At 38.7% G+C, this 20,362-nt stretch overlaps 1 protein-coding gene across 1 annotated transcript; it reads right to left on the bottom strand.

Annotated features, from left to right (window-relative positions):
• Positions 1-483: 483 nt before the first annotated feature.
• LOC310929673 (dihydropyridine-sensitive L-type skeletal muscle calcium channel subunit alpha-1-like) lies at positions 484-20,177 on the bottom strand (the record flags this gene model as incomplete). The annotated part of the gene is made up of 42 exons (XM_083892493.1): positions 484-672; positions 1,063-1,214; positions 1,773-1,898; positions 1,995-2,125; positions 2,227-2,328; positions 2,531-2,633; positions 3,448-3,544; positions 3,829-3,956; positions 4,154-4,313; positions 5,525-5,616; positions 6,063-6,128; positions 6,212-6,337; positions 6,431-6,457; positions 6,933-6,980; positions 7,548-7,631; positions 8,521-8,631; positions 8,880-9,038; positions 9,260-9,461; positions 9,558-9,704; positions 10,018-10,070; positions 10,174-10,281; positions 10,377-10,464; positions 10,572-10,678; positions 11,075-11,134; positions 11,245-11,374; positions 11,525-11,657; positions 11,770-11,839; positions 11,949-12,051; positions 12,277-12,391; positions 12,489-12,609; positions 12,713-12,920; positions 13,103-13,328; positions 13,768-13,928; positions 14,418-14,499; positions 14,822-14,967; positions 15,106-15,209; positions 15,684-15,889; positions 16,100-16,252; positions 16,508-16,650; positions 17,121-17,260; positions 19,126-19,231; positions 19,990-20,177. 41 exons carry the CDS (start codon positions 20,175-20,177, stop codon positions 1,098-1,100), a joined length of 4,977 nt encoding a protein of 1,658 aa, XP_083748619.1. The 3' UTR covers positions 484-672; positions 1,063-1,097.
• Between the last annotated feature and the right edge of the window lie 185 nt (positions 20,178-20,362).

The raw sequence follows: 20,362 nt of genomic DNA, 5'->3' as shown, positions 1-20,362 counted from the left end.
AGCAAACATACTGCTATGTAAGTATTATTTCATCTGTGGTGTTGATTTGGTAGCAGTGATCATTTTAATGTGTCTTTCCCTTTCTTTTCATTAAATCATCATATTCATATCTCATTAAAATAGTCATCATACTTATGACTTGCATGATTGTTATGAGACTCAATTAGACTCTGAATGTATTCGAGGTTTTTCTTGTTTCTGGGGCTTTATCCTAATTATGAAACAGTATGTTATAGCCACATTCTAGTCACTACTTACAGTATGTGAGTTGTGTGGCATTGTGTGCACTTATGTCCAATGGCTTTTGTCTGATAATATTTACATCATGGTATTGCTCATAAATATGTACTTTTGTCTTAGTAAACCTCATACTTTGATGAAAGAACAACAACCACATCACATGTCTATTTTAATATCACACAGAACAATATATTTCACAGACAGAAACAGAAGTCCAGCTGAATGCTCATGTTTTTCTGCTTTGCATTGCTTCATGTCTTTGTGTTCAGTGTTTTTTTCACTGGAGTGTTGACTCCTGCCCTTAAACCTAATGCTCTACACTTGGTGGAAATGGTGTTTCACGGATCAATGTCTTTCATCAAAGTCCTCCACATCCGTTGAGAAGGTCGTCCAGTCTCCATGTTGCCACAATCAAAGTTCATAGTTTTTATTCTGAAAAAACAAACAGACAAAAGGGGGAAAAAAGAGAGATGAAAAAGTGCAATTATACAACAGTTGCAGGAATACATACACCATAAGGTTCTGGCTGTTGTGCAGTAAAGCCCTTTACATATTTTACATTATATCCCTGGTCTCTAATTTTCCCTCTTACTGTCAACATCCTGCTGGAGATTTAACCATCTTAAGAACAACGTAATACTCAAACTAGTCAAATCTATTCCCTGATTAATCACTGCCAACAGCTTTTGTTTATCAAATCTTTTAAAACACAAGTTATATAGATATACAGCTTGATAGGTCTGAAGTCATATTACACATTTGTTGAGAACAATACAGAATTATTTATTGTAAATAAGTTACATTTGTAACAATCACACTGACCTGTGGCTTGCACTGAGGCCTGCTGCTGGAGATATTTATATACTGCTATTCATGACTCCTTCTGCCATCTGTAGGGGGCGCTGGTGAGTGGTCTGGTTGCCAGTGGCCTCAACAAAGAAAGCATCAGAATGGTTTCCAAAGAGACTATGTCTCTGTTGTACAAGAAATAGGAGACATTACAATGTTAATGTTAACACAGCTTCTGTCACACATTTAACTGAAGTTTAAAGTGCCCATATTATACCCTATTACCCTATTAAGGATGAAGCACCATAGCAGGTTATGTATCTGTTTGTACACTTTCACACACTATTCATTGGATACATCTTTGTTTGATCAGAATGACACATTTTTTTTTACATCCCTAATCATATGTTGACGTGTAACATTCCAATAAATTTTGCCATAAAAGTGGGGTGAGATTTTGTGTTATAGATACAGTATATAATCTGGTTAAGTTTTGACTATTGTCCTTACTTTTATTTTGTTGATATTGGCCAATGTTCTTTCAAAGAGAATTGTTGTTTTTATACAAAATTCCCAGGTAGGTCAAACTATTACCCTTAGGTTGAGAGAACAGGAGAGGTGGGAGTTCTGCCATAGATTTCTATAAAGGAATTTCTAAGTCTAATGACAGGTCATTATTAATCCTACTATATTTCCATTCCTCCCTCTACCCTAACCCTACAAATCTCAATCCCTGCTGCTACCCTGAAGGGGGTCTCCTCGGCAGTTTCATCAATTGCTCGCTCGATGTCTTCTTCAGTTATCAGGTCTCCAGAAATGGTCCTATGGAGTTCTGGAGCTGCCTCTTCCTCAATGTTCCTCAGTCCTGCCTGATAGACACAGAGACAGTAAAGTTAAACTGGGATTTTACCTTCACTTTTGTTTCACTGTTTCCCATTGGATAATATTGTGCTTTAACTGCTTACCTGTATCTCATGGGTAGCACTTTTCTTGGTGGGCCTGTAGCCATAGTACTCTTCCTGTCGCTTCTTCAATTTCCTAAAATAATCCTGGATTAGGAAAGTGGCATAGAACTTTCCCACTGTCACCTCATCGTCTGTTGAAACACAGGGATGCATGTGTATACGTCCGATCTGTTTCAATGGTAACTGACAATCAACAGCTGACATAATTTAACATCTGACTTAGCACTCATACCTCCAATAGGAGGGATGACTTGATCCAGGAGTTTCATACTAGTACGCTTCCAGATTTTCTTTATTATTGCCCTCAGCTCCTCGTTGGCTTTTTCAAAATTACCTGAAAGAAAGAAAGTATCAAGCAATCAGACTACTGAAATAGCCAACATGCACATTCAGAAACACTGAAACATTATTAAAAGAAAATGAGATTTTTTAAAAAAGTAATATTTGTGTTTCTTTCTGAAAATTCAGAAACCTATTCATTCCCTGTTATGCAAATAAAAAAAAAATACAACACAAATAGTCACAATCACACAGACCTTCTGTCTTTATTTTCAGTGCAGTTCTAACCAGGGCAAATAGTGTGGCATTGAAGGTTACAGTTCCATCACTGTTGAGGGGCATGTTCATGGAGACCAACCTCTGAAAAGACAGAAGAAATACACACACACATCTAAGCATTGCCAGTAATATTTTCGCTGTGGTGCATCAGTCAGCACAGACTTTTTGTCAGTGCCTTTTACAACAAACTTCTAGGCATTTATAAGAAGTTTCAGGACTTGACAAGTAAAAAGTTGTATATGGAGCAACCTGATGTGCCTGACACCTCATTACATGGAATATCTGCAAATCAACACAGAGCTAAAAGCTACAGTAGATATGGCACCACACTCTTTAAAAACATCACAGTGACTCACTTTTGCTCAAACTGAACCACCAGTACCAGGCATCATCATCATCTCTACCATGTGACACTTGCCAAAGCAGTTCCAGCCACTGAATGTAAGATATTGATGTGAAACTGTATAATACATGTATTGATGTTACAGAGAAAAGAAACCAAAGGTGCCACATCTACCTGAAACACAGCTACTTTGTAATGTTGAGTCACTCGATAGGTTTGTCACTAGTCTGATGTAACTTATGAGCAAGTGGTTACAGGATAACAGAGGTAGAAATGCTTTGAATGCATCAAGACAAATGAGGGGAACAAAAAGGAGAGCTGCTGTCGCCAAAGCAACAAGCTGGTGCTCGGCTATTTAATAACTGCAAAATGAGGCTGCAGCAGATGACATGTCACAGACACAACAAAATTGGTAGTGAAGCATCTTTTCTGACGTCTTTGGTCGCAGCATCACCTCAAAACAAGGGAAGTGATGATCAGAGAAGAGTAGACAGCTTCCAGATTACATGCACATGCGTTTCATGCGTCATCAGGCTGAAGATTTTCCCTCACCTTGCAGGCAATGCGATGTGGACAGAACTTGCCAAATCCTAGAGGTGGAGGTATTCTCCGTAGAAGTGTCACCACATCAAGGTGCTTAATACGACCTCTGTAAGAAGGAATAAAAAATACTTAATGATGAACCCATACTAGTGTATAAAGATGATTCTTGCTTGTTCTCTCGCATGTAAGAATCTTCCTATAGTTCTTTTTGTTTAACAGAGAAGAAGACCAAGTGTCATAATATTAGAACCATTGAATGTCAGATACATCACAAGCTGTGGTAAACAGTGCTGTGTAATGATCGATCGCTTGTGACCAAAAATAACAATTCCAGTCACAAGTCTCAAAGAAAAATTCTGCAATATATTCCATGAACATGCAAATACTTACGTAGCTTCAGGGTCATATTCAGCCCAGATTTTCTTAAATTCATCCAAGTGCTGAGGACCAAGAATGGACCAATCACGTGTCAAGTAGTCAAAGTTATCCATGATGACAGCCACAAACAGGTTAATGATCTGTAAAGGATAGAGTCATTTTTATTAGCTGTGTAGCTGTAGACAAAATTAAATTGAAAAAGAGCATTCAAATTACATTGGCATTATTTCTGATTTATGTGAGACTTTTTGTTCATTCTCTTTATTTCTTTTTTTGAATATGCATGAGATAAATTGTGTCACAATGTGTGTGTGTGTGTGTGTGTGTGTTATTTTACCAGAAAGGCACAGAGCATGTAGAAACTCATGAAGTAGATGATGGCAAAGTTGGATCCACACGTGTATTCTTCCCCAGGCAGGTAATCTGACTTGGGGTCACACCTCTTCCCGTACATGCACGCTAACATGACTTCATGCCAGGCCTCCCCTGTGGCACATCTGCAAAATAGATCCAATATCACCTCTGCTTCTCAGTTGTCATTCACCTTCCTATTAACTGTTATAATATTTCACCACATTAGCAGCTGAAAAGCCATTTCTACAAAATTATTTTCTCATTATAATTAACATGTAATTAAATAAGTATGCATGATGTACACTGAACAGAAATATACCGTAATATTCATCTATTATATATTTCTTGAAAATTAGTATCAGCATGACTTTTAAGGCAACCAACCCAATGCAATTGAAGTTGAAATTATGCAGACATGCAGATCTGGCGTTGGGTTAATTGGCAACTCACAGCAGACAGGAACACAAGAACACAAACCTAGGAAAGCTGCCACCACCAGCACAAATCCACAAAAGGACACTTTGGTGCCTGAAAATCTAGATAAACTGGACAAAGCAGGTTCTATTCTGTACTGAAAATGTACCAGGAGTAAGGTAGGTGTCATTATTTTAGTGGCATTTTTCATCAATGTATGTTTTTTTTTTCTTGATTTTGTCTGAACTATTATTTCTAATTCCATTCATACTGTCATATTCTTATATGAATCATGTGGGGCCACTTTCTAATCAGACTCTCCATGCTGCTATCAATGTCAGTACAGTACACAGCATCAGCTGGCAGTGTGTGAGTCACTGTGACCTGCCACCACAGCAATAGCGGCTATGCTAGATGGCAAACCATGAATCAATCACAGGATTTGTCGGGTCTATGGGTTTGTGTTAGGTAACCTACAGCTGCTAGACAACTGCAACAAGGGCATCTAATCAGAATGGCAAGATGGCAGGAATTGGACTTGTAACCGGAATGTCACTGGTTCACATCCTGGGACCAGCCAAGGGCTGTGGCTACCCCTGAGCTAGGCACCCGATTCCTATTGCTCCCTGCTCTTGTGTGTGTTCACTACTGGTGTGTAATGTAAAGAATGGTTTAAATGCACAGGTCAAATTCACTATCACTAATTAGTGTTTGTGCAAAGTGGTGCTGAGGAGAGTAATGTCTGGAACACCCTGCTCAGCCTGCTGCCACTTACAACTAGACCCGAACCATTGGCTTGTTTATGTGTGTTTTTGTGTTTGCACAGCGATAGTAGGCACGGTAGTTACTGAATATTCTGTTGTTTCTGCTGAGTGAGACCTTGAATTGAGGTATTACTTATGGCACAGAGTGAGTGCACATGAAGATGCTGTCCACCAACCTGAATAAAAGGAGCACAGCCTGTGGGAATGTCTGAAAGTTGTTGTTCCTGTTGATGTATGTCCCATCAACCAATGCAATTTTACCAAATATCTGCAGAAAAAGAGAAGTAAGGTTGTAATTGTGGGTTTCTTGCTGTGCATCAGGTTGTTCTTAGCCCAAGGAACATTAAGCATGGAATTCACAGATTTGTGTTTGTGTTTCCTCTGAATGTGTTATATGCAGTCAAATTATGATGTTCGTGTATGGTTTGATTGTATATCTAATCGTTTTTGTGTTAAAAAAAACAACAACAAAACAAAAAACAATATCGCATTATAATTTGTTTGTGTCCCAATAGGCAACACTGTGGTTCACCTGAACTATGCCTAAATTCACATGTAGCCTCATTCATAGATGCGTTTGAAGGCACCTACGCCTTCCAACTATGACAATGACCCAAAGAACACACTTTTAAATGAGAACCAGCTGATAAATAAATAAATTAAAACGATAAAAAGCATAGATATTCAATGTATGTGTGTGGATGTGCAATATACCTGCATTCCAACCACAGCATATATGAAGAACAGCATCAGGATGAGCAGTGCTACATAAGGAAGAGCCTGTAACACAGTGACACAAGACCATTGTAAGAAAGACATTCAATCCAAAAACAGACAGAACGATGCTGAGAGACCACACTGACCTGCAAGGATTTGATGAAGGTCCACAGAAGGTTCCTTATTCCCTCGGAGCGATTCAACAGTTTCACCAGACGCATTACGCGGAACAGTCTGAAGAATGTGATTGATACGCTCATGTTCTCAGAAGACTTTGTACAGAGAGAGAGGACAAATTGGGAATTACACAAGGTTAACCACTAAATTCTACCAAATTCTAATGTATCGAAGTTAAAGAAACTCACAGCAATTGCTTGCATGGGATCCACTGCCTGTAGAAAGAAATAATTTATTTTTCCACTAGAACACTTTGGGGAATGTACATTACTTCTTAAGATAGTTTTACTCATGCTCATATTGCAAGGTTTGTTAATAAGTGCAAGTAAACATACTTTTTTACTCAAACAATATTTACACAATGCAAATATGAACTTACATTTACTGCTATCACTTACAGCAACTTAGTTAAGCCACAATGAGTTCATGCTGCTCTGAGGTACCAAGACCATAATGTCAAAGCATTCAGGCAGAGAGACAGATAATATTACAAAATCCAAGCAGTCACAAACTGAAAATCACCTCAGAATATACAGAAAATAAGCCATTTCCTATGTGAACGTGCAGGGCACCATTCCCTTATAGTACCAGGCTATAAAACACAATTGATAGACCTGGCCTTGTTCAGATTTCAAATGCCATCCATGAAACACGTGAATGCCATGCAAAAGTGAAGCAAGTGATAGTTACAGCACAGCCATGGAGACAGTAAAGTCCTCCAGAGGAGGCCAGTGCTGCCTGTGGAAGGGGAAACACAAATTATAGTGATGTCAGGAAAAGAAAGCTGCCGGCTGTGAAGGTGTCTGTGTGGCGAAAAAGAAGAAGAAGGCATGAAACATGTACAGCAGATAAGGAAAACTTTTTTTTATGTAACCACTCACAAAAACAATAAACAAACCATATTAGATACTGATCTTAGAAAGTCGAAAGTAAATGCTTTGTGACAGAATTCTTTCTGATTCACATGTGCACAATGTGCTTGAGCAAATAACATACAGATACAATTACTATACTTTGTCTATGAAACACACTTGTAATGCTTATCCCGCAACATGAACATGAACGTTGTATTAGAAATTAAGAACAGCGCTGAATGTGTGTCTCCTGAGAGAAGAAGAGGTAAGTAAGTCAGAGAAAGGGAGTCAAGAAGTTTATCCGTTCATATGTGTCACTTGATTCACGTTGTTGGCCACACAATAGTTTGAATGCAATAGTTTGTTTTAGCATTAAACCTGGATAAGTGGTCATATACTGTGTTTATTTGTGGTATTTCAGAAAAAGTGATTTGTTGTGTTTGGTACTCACATCAATTTCAATCAGCATCACATCCACAACACTTCCAATGACGATGACAAAGTCAAAAACATTCCAAGGATCCCCAAAGTAACCCTGGGTAAAACAACGAAGTTAAGAAACAAACAAAACAAGGTGTGGATGTTTGTTGAGATGACACACATAATGAGGCTGGTTCACTCCACATTGTCATATCGTAATTGCTGCATATTGTTCACTTTACAATGAACGAATGAAATACAAAACATACAATGAAAAGGCAGACATAATTTACCCATTCACGCTTTAGCAAATGCATCTGCTCCTACTCTACTGTCCTTTGGTTATCCAGTAATTTCCAGGTAATAGCTTGGTAATGACTTCCCTAATGCCTGCCGCACAAAAGAGGATTTTCAAATCTGACTTGATTTGAAAAAATCTTGGGAGACCACACACACACACAAACAGACTTTGTCACCGATTTTCAATGTTTTAATCCTGAGAAGACGAGACGATCCAGTCAAGATGCAGGACCACATAGAGACATGGACGTGTTTATTAGCATCATTAATTAATAGCTGTGCTGAGAAACGCCAAACGTCATGGCTGAGAAAACGTTATCAACTGGCTTGTATAAGTTACGGTCAACTTGATCTCATTCGTTATTGTTGGTTTCTGCCTGTGCCCCAATCACAGTTCGCATTGACTCTGATGCGTCCGATGACATTAAAATCGCGTCTGTCAATCACTCATAATTTGGCCAAATAATCTGTTCAAATCAGCCTAAAATTGGAAGGCATCCAAGAATCTTGGGAAGTTGATTGTTATTACCAAGCTATTATTTGCTGAGTATTAAGTATAAATCAAATAATCGTTTGTATGTGTTCCAAAATTATTACCACATTATCCCCATATTGTTACTGTTAATATATCTCAATCCCAGTGTCAGCTGTTATGCAATTTATTTGGACAATATAGTAATATAGTGTGTTGAAGTTTGACTAACCTTGGCTTTGAAAGCCATGAGTTTGAGGATCATCTCCACAGTGAAGAGCACAGTGAAGATCATGTTCAGCATGTCCGACAGGTGAGTAACATGGGCCGACTGGTTGCAGTGCTGTAAGAATTACAGATTGACAGCTGCGTGGATATCGGGTGAGACAGTGGGATTAACTTTTCACTAAAGACAGTCACAAGATGAACATTTGTAAATATTTTACTTTATGTAATAATATGCCCTGCACTGAGTCATTATTTTGGTCCTGCAAAAATGGACCCATAACATCAATTATCAATCGTGAAATGTGAAGTAAGTTTAGATGGTAGACGGTTACAAAAACAATGCAATGTGTATTGTATACATACCTGCATTCCCAGACACATGGTGTTCAGCATAATAAGCAGGAACATGAGGTACTCAAAGTAGCAGGAGGTGACGATGTACCACACTTGATACTGGTAGGGATTCTTGGGAATATAGCATCGCAGTGGTCGAGCTTTAAGTGCATACTGTACACACTGGCGCTGGATGGGGTAAAAGAAGGTAGAGGGAGGAAAAAATTATTGAGACCTCCTGATAATTGTAGTGTGTACTACAATAAAATTAATAAAGTATAAATATAATGAACAATTGTGTAATATGCGAGGCATCTGTTAGTTTCAGGATTTAATTATCATATACAATGGGTACCCTCAAGCATCATGTCTTGTCATTGTAACTCTATGTAAAGAGAGAAAGAGCATACCTGGTTTTTGTCCAGCTCACAGTTCTTATATTCTTGCTCTCCTTGCTCTTGGAAGGTAACAATGACGAAGCCCACAAATATGTTCATCATGAAGAAGGCAATGAGGATGAGGTAGACGATAAAGAAGATGGAGATGGCCACTCTGTTGTTGTATACTGGGCCTTTGTCCTCTAAGTTTGAATCAATAGCTTTATACAGTATCCTAGGTAAATAAAAAAAAGACATGTCCCAAATAAGCACACACACATACACACACTGTCATAAACTACATTTATGGAAAAAAAGACAGATCACTCACTTTGGCCATCCTTCAAATGTAGAAATGGTGAAGAGAGTCAGCATGCCGTTGAGGATGTTATCAAAGTTTAGTTCAGAGTTGGTCCATTTCCTGTCACGGACCACCATTTCATGAAGTGCTCCTTCCTGGTACCGTATGTAGTAACCTCTGAGCCACAGAGAGGGAGGGACAGACAACATTGTTATATGAGGACCAAATAAATACCATTGTCCCAATTCTTTACAGATTTAGTAAAGGTCATCCCTTCTGCAATCCTGTCTAAACTGGATGTACCTACTTTAGGACACATCTAACTAAAATGACAATTTTTTCTTTACATGTTTTTCAAAGTCAAAATTATTTTGAATTGCTATTGTCTTAAAGTGAGTTTTGCAAAGACTATACTGAAGCAGAGACCAACCCAAATGTAGCACATACAATCAACGACAGGACCGAGATGGGCAAAAATTGCTGTACTTACTTGCATGTTTCCTCAGTCATTTTGTCTGGATCCGTGCAGGCATAGAACTTGCCCTAGGAAAGCAAAAGAAGGAACTCTCTTTATGAAATAGCAGATTCACAAAGCTCATTATGAAATACAGAAATGAGCTAAGCTAAAATAATTCACTGCTCTTACTTTGAAAAGTTGGACTCCAATGCAGGCAAACATGAAGTCTAGAAGCATGGTGACCAATACAATGTTTCCGATGGTCTTCACAGCAACAAACACACACTGGACCACGTGCTACAAGACACAAGATATTACAGATAGATGATAATTCAGATCAGTGCGAGGCTACGATTTGTAAAACTGGAAGTCGATTCAGGGACAGTTTATACCTTCAGTCCCTTGGCTCTGTTTATAGCCCTCAAGGGCCGAAGTACCCTCAACACCCTGAGAATTTTCACCACTGAGATGGCACTGGATCTATATTATACAAACACAGATGTGTCACATTTGCTGATAAATTGCAGTTTTCTTGTCATATTTGCAACAAAGTAATGCGGTACATGTGGAGAATCCAGTCCACTTACTCCATGCCCATTGAGAGGAGAGACACACTGACCACCAGTAGGTCCAAGATGTTAAATGAGTTCCTGCAGAAGGACCCTTTGTGGAGTATAGCCCCATATGTTGTCATCTGGAAAGGATACGATATTTTCCACTCAACAACCGTTGCTTTATATAAGGTTAATGCTGTTGGTATAACAATGCTTGAACAGAAAAAGGGACAATCATAAACTGACAATCATTGTTGGATATTATCTTGACAGATCGTGAGAAGTTTAGAGAAAGAAGCCATCAACTCAAACCAGGATCCACATGAAGAATCTATTACTGGTGTATTGAGAGGGGCTGTCTCAATACACCAATTATCTGTCACCAACATGGATGCTGATTTGGGGGGCTGAGAAAAACAATGATCAAATCCCTCAGTGAGCCCCCCACAACCAACATGGAAACCTGTGTGTTCACCTCTTCAAGTTTCTCCTTTCATTTGTCAACCATCTGTATCAACATTATCAACCGTTATTACCTTGAGCACAATTTCTGCTGTGAACACCGAAGTGAAGACTATATCAGCATACGCCAACACCTAAAAAGTCAACATTTGCAATGTCATCATATTATTATGGGTACAATAAATGGTGCAATAAATCAAATTTTGCAATTGCAATGGGAACATTTCAGTCACAATCACGTCACCTTGTTCCTGAAGGACATAGGGTCAATGGGATCCTCAGCTGCTAAAGAAACCGATGACAGCAGGATGAAGAGGAGGATGATGTTGGTGAAGGTGGTTGCATTAATAATACGATGGCAGAGCTTCCGGAACCTGAAATTGTCAGAAATAAATGTTCGTATAAGTAAATTCAAGATGTAGGGTTGGAAGGATGATGTGTTCTGGGTTAGATGGTTGGCTACGTAAATAAAACTGACTTAACTAGGTTTGAATCGCTATCAACAACATATTTCAACATCATACTTGTTCTGAGGTCCAAAGATGAAAAAAGAGCTGGCTTCTGGCATCGGCACGGCTTCCTCCTTCAACTGCAGATCTGCCATTGGACGAGGTCTGGGACTTTCTGGTATATCGGGGTCCTCTTCCTCATCATCACCTGACCAACAGAAAACAGAACAGGTTCATTCTTCAAGAGGTTCATTCTTCCCTCTGAGTTGGTAATTGTATAATTAACAATAAAACAATGCTGTGAAGGATATAAGATTTACCTGGAAAGTCTGCTGGAGGGAATGGGTCTTTAATCTCATTGACATTTGACTCAAACTCATCGATCTTGAGCTGCAGATGGGGAAATCAAGCAGTTTAAAGGTGGGTTAGAAAGATAGGATTTACATAAATGTATAAAAATGTACTGGCAGAGCAAATGGATGCTTTTGGATCACCTCACCTTGGCAGTAGTAGGCATGCACTCGATGCCTTTAGCCCTTTGCTCAGCCAACTTCTTCGCCAGGTTTGCTTTCTCTTCTGATATTTTATCAGGTACGTTTGCCCTTAACAATCCACAAAGAGATTAGTTTAACTGGTTGGTGGCATCTCTTACTACATACTAAATCTTGTTATTCTGGGGCTCAAAGATGCAGTGATTAGTACTGTTGTCTCATTGCAAGATGGTTACTGGTTTGAATATGAATTTTACCAGGGGATGTTACGGTTTTGTGTAGGTTCTTTGACATTGACTTGACATTGAGTTCTATACAAAACATACAAAAAGTTACCTGAGGGCTTTCTTGCGATTCTTTTCCTCTGCTTTCTCCTTCTGTGCTAAAGTCAAAGACTCCGCCTCTGCCAGATTATCAACAGCAATGGCCAGGAAGACATTTAGGAGGATGACTGAATAAAAGGCAAGTTAAAGATTGTAAAGATGGTAACATGTTAAATATAAAACATACATAGGCATAACATATAAACATGAACTTCATGAGGATACAATTTCCACAGACGAAGAGGATGATGAAGTAGATACTGACTAGTATTCCGGGCATACTGGGTCCACCATGAGCCATAATACCATCATACATGACGGCATTCCAGTCCTCACCTGTCAGGATCTAAAAACACACAACTCATTCATTAAAGGTAGCTAAATTTGCACACTTCCAAATTTAATTACTTTAACCTAATTTTTTTTAATCAAATAAACACTGTAAATACCTGGAACACTGTAATGAGGGCCTGAGGAAAGCTGTCAAAGGTGCTGCGCGGTTTGGTTTGATTGGGAAAGTTGAACTTCCCTCCAAATACCTGCATACCCAGCAGGGAGAAGATGACAATGAAAAGGAAGAGGAGCAGCAGCAAACAGGCAATGGAACGGGTCGAGTTCAAGAGGGAAGCCACCAGATTACTGAGAGACGTCCAGTATCTGAAGGACATAACGGGAGTAAAGGACATTATCAATCGTTAAACTAGCTTTGTTTACAAATGCAATCCACAATATTGTCCACAGCAACTGCAATACAATATTTGCTCAAACTTATGCAGCCCCCTAATTATAAACAGTCATGTTTACATGCATATAAATGTTCATATTCAAAGCTTTTTTACCTACTGACTTTAAGCAGACGGAGCAGACGTATGCAGCGGAGCACAGAAATACCCATGACTGACATGACGCCCATGTGGACAAGAATGAGCTCCATAATACCAGTAGACACCACAAAGCAGTCAAAGCGGTTGAAGAGGGACATGAAGTATGAGGGCAAGCCAAGAGCATACATCTTCATGAACATCTCAATGGCAAACATAGACAGCAGTAGCTTATTGGTATTGTCTAACAACGGTGGACGTTTTTGGGGCCAACAGCATGAGGAAAAGAGGGAAGGAAAAAAAAGTTAGGTAACGATACATGCATGGAAAATATGGAATTTGGCATAAAATGTTATGTTTTGCATGGATAATTAAAGCATTGTTATCCCTGAAAACTGTTTCTGAAGTCATTAAAAATTGTTTGGATAATATGTATATATATATATATATATATATATATATATATATATATATATATATATATATATATGTTTTATATTTCTTGAGATGTTGTATAGACACAAAGGGGAATATATTTTATGTTTCCAATTTCTCCACTAAATGGTGTCATGTAATAAGTTAATAATTACTTAATCACATAGCAAATAATTTTTCCTGAAAGAATCACATATTAAATTTGGGATGAAATGCATTACAGCCTGTCTAGTTTATGATGCGCTTACCTTGCCAGTTTGTGATTTTCTGAGACTGCTTGTGGTGTTCTGTTGCGATGGCCAATGTATTGAGAAAGACGAGCATGATCACCCACCAGTAGAACAGTCTGGACTTCACATACACTCTGCATTTACGCCTTAACCATCGATTCCACTTACGGGCCAACTTACTGCATGACAGGGGAGGAAAGATGCGATGAATAAAATGGTGAATCCTTAGGGTCCTAAAATAGTACTACTTGAATGAATGAATGAATGAATGAACAACCACTCAAAGTACTTAACTCTACAAGTCACATTTATCTATCCACACAGTACTTCTATATACTGATTTTCTGATCATACATCATCATCATACACCAAATTAGATTTGAAAAAAGATAACATTTTCAATTTCATAAATGATCATACATCTATGCTGCTTATTGTGTTGATGATAATGAGGGAAAGCCGGGGCCAATCCAAGCTGGCCAGGCACATGGTTGTCAGACTATTAAATGGCCAACCTACAATGCTCCAATTAATTCCAATCTGCATGTTTTAGAACAGAAACCAGAATAGCAGGTAAAAGTCCATGCACAAGAGAATAGAGCATGTGAATCCCACACCTAAAGACAATGATATAATAAAATTGTGAAGATTACAAAGACACTACTGACTAGTAATAGATGATCAGCTGCATTGTATCCATTTTTCCGACACTTCCCGTCTCCAATCCTCCATTTTCCGTGCTGAGCAGACCTAAAGAAAGCACAAACACCTGTGTTATATTATCTCACTACATGCAGTTTTAACAATCACCTTCCTCTGCCATTTTGGCTTTTTACCAAATATGTCATCAGCCCTTCTGTAGCTGGTAATGTTGATAATAACAAGTTGCTTACAATAACCACTTGTTCTGGTCTTTTAGCAGAGCTGTACAGAGCAACATACACTACTTGCTCAGTGAAGCAAGGAGACAATAACAGCTAACATCTATAACAACATTTATCATTACATTTAAATTTGGTGTTTTGGAAGTTGCACGGGACAGTATCGCAGTTCTGTGTGACCTTTGTCTTACCCTGTCCCTCCTGGTCATTGTCAATGACCTCAGCATGAGTAATCCACTCCATATAACCTTTGAGATCCTCATCTAGCTGCTGTGTTTCTCTTAGCTTTTGAAACTCTCCACGTGACTTGGCCTTCTCTCGCTCTTTCGTGAACTCACTGTTAGGAAAACCCATGAAAAGAGGTTGAATAATGTGTGGAGAACACAAAGATGGCGGATAGAAATGGACAGTGGAAAGCATGATCATGTAAAACGAATTATGGAAGGGTAGTAAGTTGGCTTTGAGTAAATCCTACCCACTGAGAACACCCAGGACCAGGTTCAGCACAAAGAAGGAGCCAACCAGGATGAGCGTGGTGAAAAAAATCCATGGCCACTCCATTCCTATAGCATCATTTACCTGTCAGAGAGAGCAATTACAACTATTTCACATCTCTTCATGTGATTAATGCTCAGAATTTGTGACAATCAAGCTATTACACTTACATGTGTAGCCTGTTGTATGCCTTATTGTACAGTGTTTGTTGCTGTACCAGCCTCAACCAATATAATGCAACATATTTACTACCCTTTTCTATATATTAGATATATGGTTTATTTTAGGCAAACAAAAGTTGCAATGTTGTTCTAATATCTGTATGACCACCATTTGCCTATGTTACTGTTACTATGTACGCATGCAAGTTAGTTATCTATAGAGTTTAATTTCTGAAGGGATAGACATAACATTTAAAAAAAAAAAAAAAAAAATTTAAAACTTGCAAAAAACCTAAAACAAATCGTTGAATTGACAAAACCCTGGGGTAAATTGGTCTCCCTCAAGCCTAATGTGGGGCTAATGACATTGTTTGAATTAAACAGACCAATACCTTACCCAGTAGAGGACATCAGTCCACCCTTGTGTAGTGATACACTGGTAGACAGTCAACATAGCAAAGCCTAGGTTGTCAAAGTGGGTGATTCCATTGTTTGGGCCTGGCCAACCAGCACGACACTCTGTGCCATTTATGCCACAACGGCGACCGTTTCCAGCTTGAGCACATGGAGCAGGCTTTTCATTCTCCACTGTTGCAATTATGTCTGAAGAGCAGAAAACAATAATCATGATCACGGAATACACAAATATAAATCATTTATCTTCCTAATAAAAGTGGATGTCACTCATATAAACACATGGTAATCCATAGCACAGTACAATTTGAAATATTTGTGAAAGATTTAATCCATCACATTGAATTCAGTTGTTCCTGGTGCATAATAAATAAAGAGCTATTGTTCTGCATACTGTACTTGTGCCTTTGTAGTAGCAGGTCTTGTGCATTTTGCACTTGAAGAGCTCCAGACCCATGATAGAGTAAATGGTGACCATAAAAAGGACCAGTAAGGTGATGTGAAAGAGCGGCAGCAAGGACTTCAGAATGGAGTTCATCACCACTTGCAAACCTGAAGGGCAAATAGAAATGCAACTTAGAATATATCACACCAACTGTCATATTGTGATGTAGACACCATGATGTGTTTATGAGGTGGTATTACACAACTTATAGGTTAATGAAAATGTCAAACTCCTCTTATGATTAATACAAATACATCATCAAAATCCAAAAGTTTTAAAGAAACCCTGCTCACAGACAGACAAGCATCAGCAAACGTATAACCTCCTTAGTGGAGCCTCAGAGTCACAGATGAGTTACTCACTGGGGACTCCAGAGACCAGTCTCAGTGGTCGAAGTACTCTGAACGCACGCAAAGCTTTCATGTCAAAGCCACCACCTTTTTCACCGACTGGAGCCTCCACTCCACTGATGTGGTTAATGGCATCCACAGCCACAGTGAAAAGCCTGGGGAGAAACAAACGCTACGTATGAGGCGTTCTCTGAATGGAACGTTTTAAAACCTGGTTTACTAAAGTCTAATTTCTCATAGTAAACTGAAAATAAGTGAGCATCTTCCCTGTCTTTCTGGCTTTTTTTGCCCATTAACATTTGCCAAAATTCTTCTGCCTATCTGCATATGCATCCATTTGCTGTAGTTGTTTACAACAACAACTTCAATGCTGAGCAGCAAGTTCTGTAAAATTAGTGAAAGTTGTGTTGATAGTGCACAAACCTTATTTTTGTAGAATGCACTACAAATATAATTGAGCACAGCAGAGGCAAAGGATAGAGAAGCAGATTGATTGTTTCATCAGTGAGAATGGAAAATTGCTAACATTCTGATTATTTACTGTGCCAACCAGCCCAAAATAATCATGTAATAAGATGATAGTTGTAAAATCATACAGCATTTCAGAATGAGGCCGTGGACTTACCCAACAGATACACAAACAAAGTCCAAAATGTTCCAGCAGTTTCTTAAATATGCGTCAGCGTGGAATAGAAATCCATAGGCAACAATCTTCAGGAAACACTCGATAGAGAAGATGAGGAGGAAGATGTACTCCAGGCTTTCCTGAAAAACAGCGTTGTAATCCATGTTACATTATAAATACTTACTATTCCATAGACTGCATCTAATTGACCAAGATGGACAAGATCAGACATTAACATATTCGAGGGACAACTCAGTTTGAACGGTCTGGAGATAAAGAATGAGAGTAAAGGTTGTGATGGTTAGGTCTCGTACGGAGGAGGGACTGTGATTATATTGGACACAGGATGTTGAAGATGGAGCTGCCGGGCAGGAGGAAAAGGGGAAGACAGCAGAGAAGCTTCATGGATGTTTTGAAGGAGGACATGTGGACAAGAGGACAGTTGGTGTAAGTTTTATGTTTCACGTCACAGTCTTTTCTGTGACTGTCACTTTCAAACTCACACCGCGCTGCAGAGTTTAATGGCCTCTCGCATTTCACCAGGAGAATGCAGAGAATGTCTATTTTAACATCCCACTGACAATGTCCTTCCTCAGTGCCTGCGTGATAATGCCTTTGAATCATTACCACTGGTTGTAAATAGATTAATGCAATGTAAAAATAACGATGATGAAAGAAGACAACAACCAAAACTAAATACGAATCAAATTAATGAAATTAAAAGTTAAAATAGACCCTTTTTTTTCTAACCAAAGAATTTTTTTGGCAAAAAAAGAATGGAAACTCTTGGGTTTGTATTGTAAATTATTAAAATGAACATTCAAGAACGCAACTGTTGTGTTTTGTTGTTCTCACATACAAGCAGGATTTATTCATTGTCTAGATTTCGTGTGTATTCACGAGATACATTCATATTCTAATAGTATAAATCCATACTGGAGAAACAGTCTGAGTTTTTCTCCTCAATGGTAACAACTCTCATTGTGATGTCATGATGAAATTTTAAATTTGGAAGCAGTGGAAAACTTTTAACAGGATAAACCATAAGAAAGTGAGCTAGTTATGTCTGTCGCTTTGAAGCTGTAAATAGATTAACTGTTCGAGGTACAGTTTAAAACTCACTGGTCATGCTATTTTGCTCATGTCTGACCTGCTTGCACAAAATGTGGCAGTGGTTTGTTTGGGTTGTATCCTAAAAACTGGTGAGATTAAGTTTTTATGTTTATATTAAGGAGTGTAAAACACAATAGGATGCATATAAAATTGACCAATTTAAATAATGAAAGACACTATTTGTTGCTGCACAATAGTAGCAGTATAAGAGGGCATATCTTACATGTGACAACAGCAAGATGTTGTGATTGTTATTTTCCACATACATTACATTAAGAGGTAGAGCTCAGCTACAGCATCAGGTCAGATGTAGAGCATTGCTTCACTGAAATAAAAGTAAAATAGTTGTTTTCTTGGAAAGGATGTTGTCTTCTGGTTTGATAACATTATTGCACTATATCAAACAGCAAAACACACAGTATTAAACCTCTGTGTCTGGGTTTATTTATACCGTATATCCACAAAAAGGACACATCAGCAGCTGTGGCTGCTGATGTGTCCTTTTTTAGGATACATGTCAAGTGAGTTTTTTGCTGTTATTAACTCTAATTTTCCTTCTGTGTATCGGTTTATTTTTTTCTTCATGCCATTGCCTTTGCTCCTGCCCATGTGACTCTCTCCATCCTCTGTCCATCCTCACAAACGAGGAAGCACTTGAATTTTGTGTACAAACATTGTATCATGTCTTATGGTCTGCATATCTATCATATCATATTTTGGAGGGTTTACAATACAAATAAATGCAGAACTGTTCAGATCAGAGTTTGGATGAAGTGTTTTGTTTTTCTCGAGACTTCATGTGAGAAGACACATGAATTATATTAAATACATTAAATACTATTTCACTCAAATAATATCAAACTATGCACACGACAGAAGCATGCTGACGCACCAAGTTGCTGTTGGTGTTGTTGCTGTCTTCCTCGGGCATGGGCAAGTACACAGCCAGAGCCACACAGTTGGCAAAGATGGCCAAAAGGATGATGATCTCAAAAGGTCTGAGAGTAAGTTATAGGAAGCTTACAAGTCAAAATCACAGCGATTCACACATACAGGAGATGTTCGATGTTATGATCCACTAAAGGGTAAGATGTCTATAATTTGTTGAGATTTTTAATCCATAATTGTTTATCTGTGACCAATAAACTCAAGGTTTGATGTAACTCTGTTCATTTGAAGCATTTGAAGTGAGGACCCTCAAAGCATTCCATACCACACTTAAAGGGATACTTCACCGATTTGAATGTGGCTTTGTATTGCTACAATAGCAGTAGTATTTTTTAGAAAATGTGCTTCCCTCCCTCAGTATTTCCCTGACTTGTAAAAAAATCAGTTTTCCCTTATCCAAATGTGCCCTACTGTGAGTCAAATGACGCGTTTTGCATCACAGTAGGGCACATTTTGAAAATGGAAAACACAACTCAGTGAAAAACTGAGGGAGGGAAGCACATTTTCTAAAAAATACTACTGCTATTCTAGCAATACAAAGCCACATTCAAATCATTGAAGTATCCCTTTAACCATCACAACTTAATGCCTAACCCTTATGCTAACCCCTAACTTAAACCCACTCTAACCCTAACAGTAAAACAGGGTCTTGACCCCCAAAAAGGTCCAGCCAAAATGTCCTCACTTTCCCAAAATGTCCTCACAAAGCTACAAATTAAAAAAAAAAACACACTGTGCTGCAACAATCACAGGACATCTTCTCCTTTTTTTATCCATCTGCCTGTGACCCTTTACTAAAGCAGGATACTTCCACTCCACAATACTGATGCACGCCTTGCGGAAAGGATTTTTCAGTGACAAGAAAAGGAGAGAGCGTGCAGGTCTTGGGTTGCCCCCCGTCGCCATCAACTTCTTTAGCTTCTCCTTTTGTTTTCTCTTCAGCGTTTCCTCATCCATGATGTAGGACGACAACGGGGGACTGCTGCTGTCTGCCATTTCCGCTTCAAGAAACGATTGTGCCTCGAAGTTCTCCTCGAAGTGGTGGTATTCCAGAAATCTGTTGACAAACAAGGGTACTGCTTTCAGGTTGGTGTCTTTTTGGTCATTTTAACCCTTCTCAACTTGTCCAAGTCATCTCCTGCACTCTGTTTCTCAGTTCGACTGAGCTACTTCTGTCCCCG

Source organism: Microchirus variegatus, assembly GCF_963457635.1.
Source record: "Microchirus variegatus genome assembly, chromosome: 7".
Taxonomy (NCBI): Eukaryota; Metazoa; Chordata; class Actinopteri; order Pleuronectiformes; family Soleidae; genus Microchirus; species Microchirus variegatus.
The sequence above is the reverse complement of the archived record's forward strand: the minus strand, read 5'-3'. Positions and strand labels throughout refer to the sequence as shown.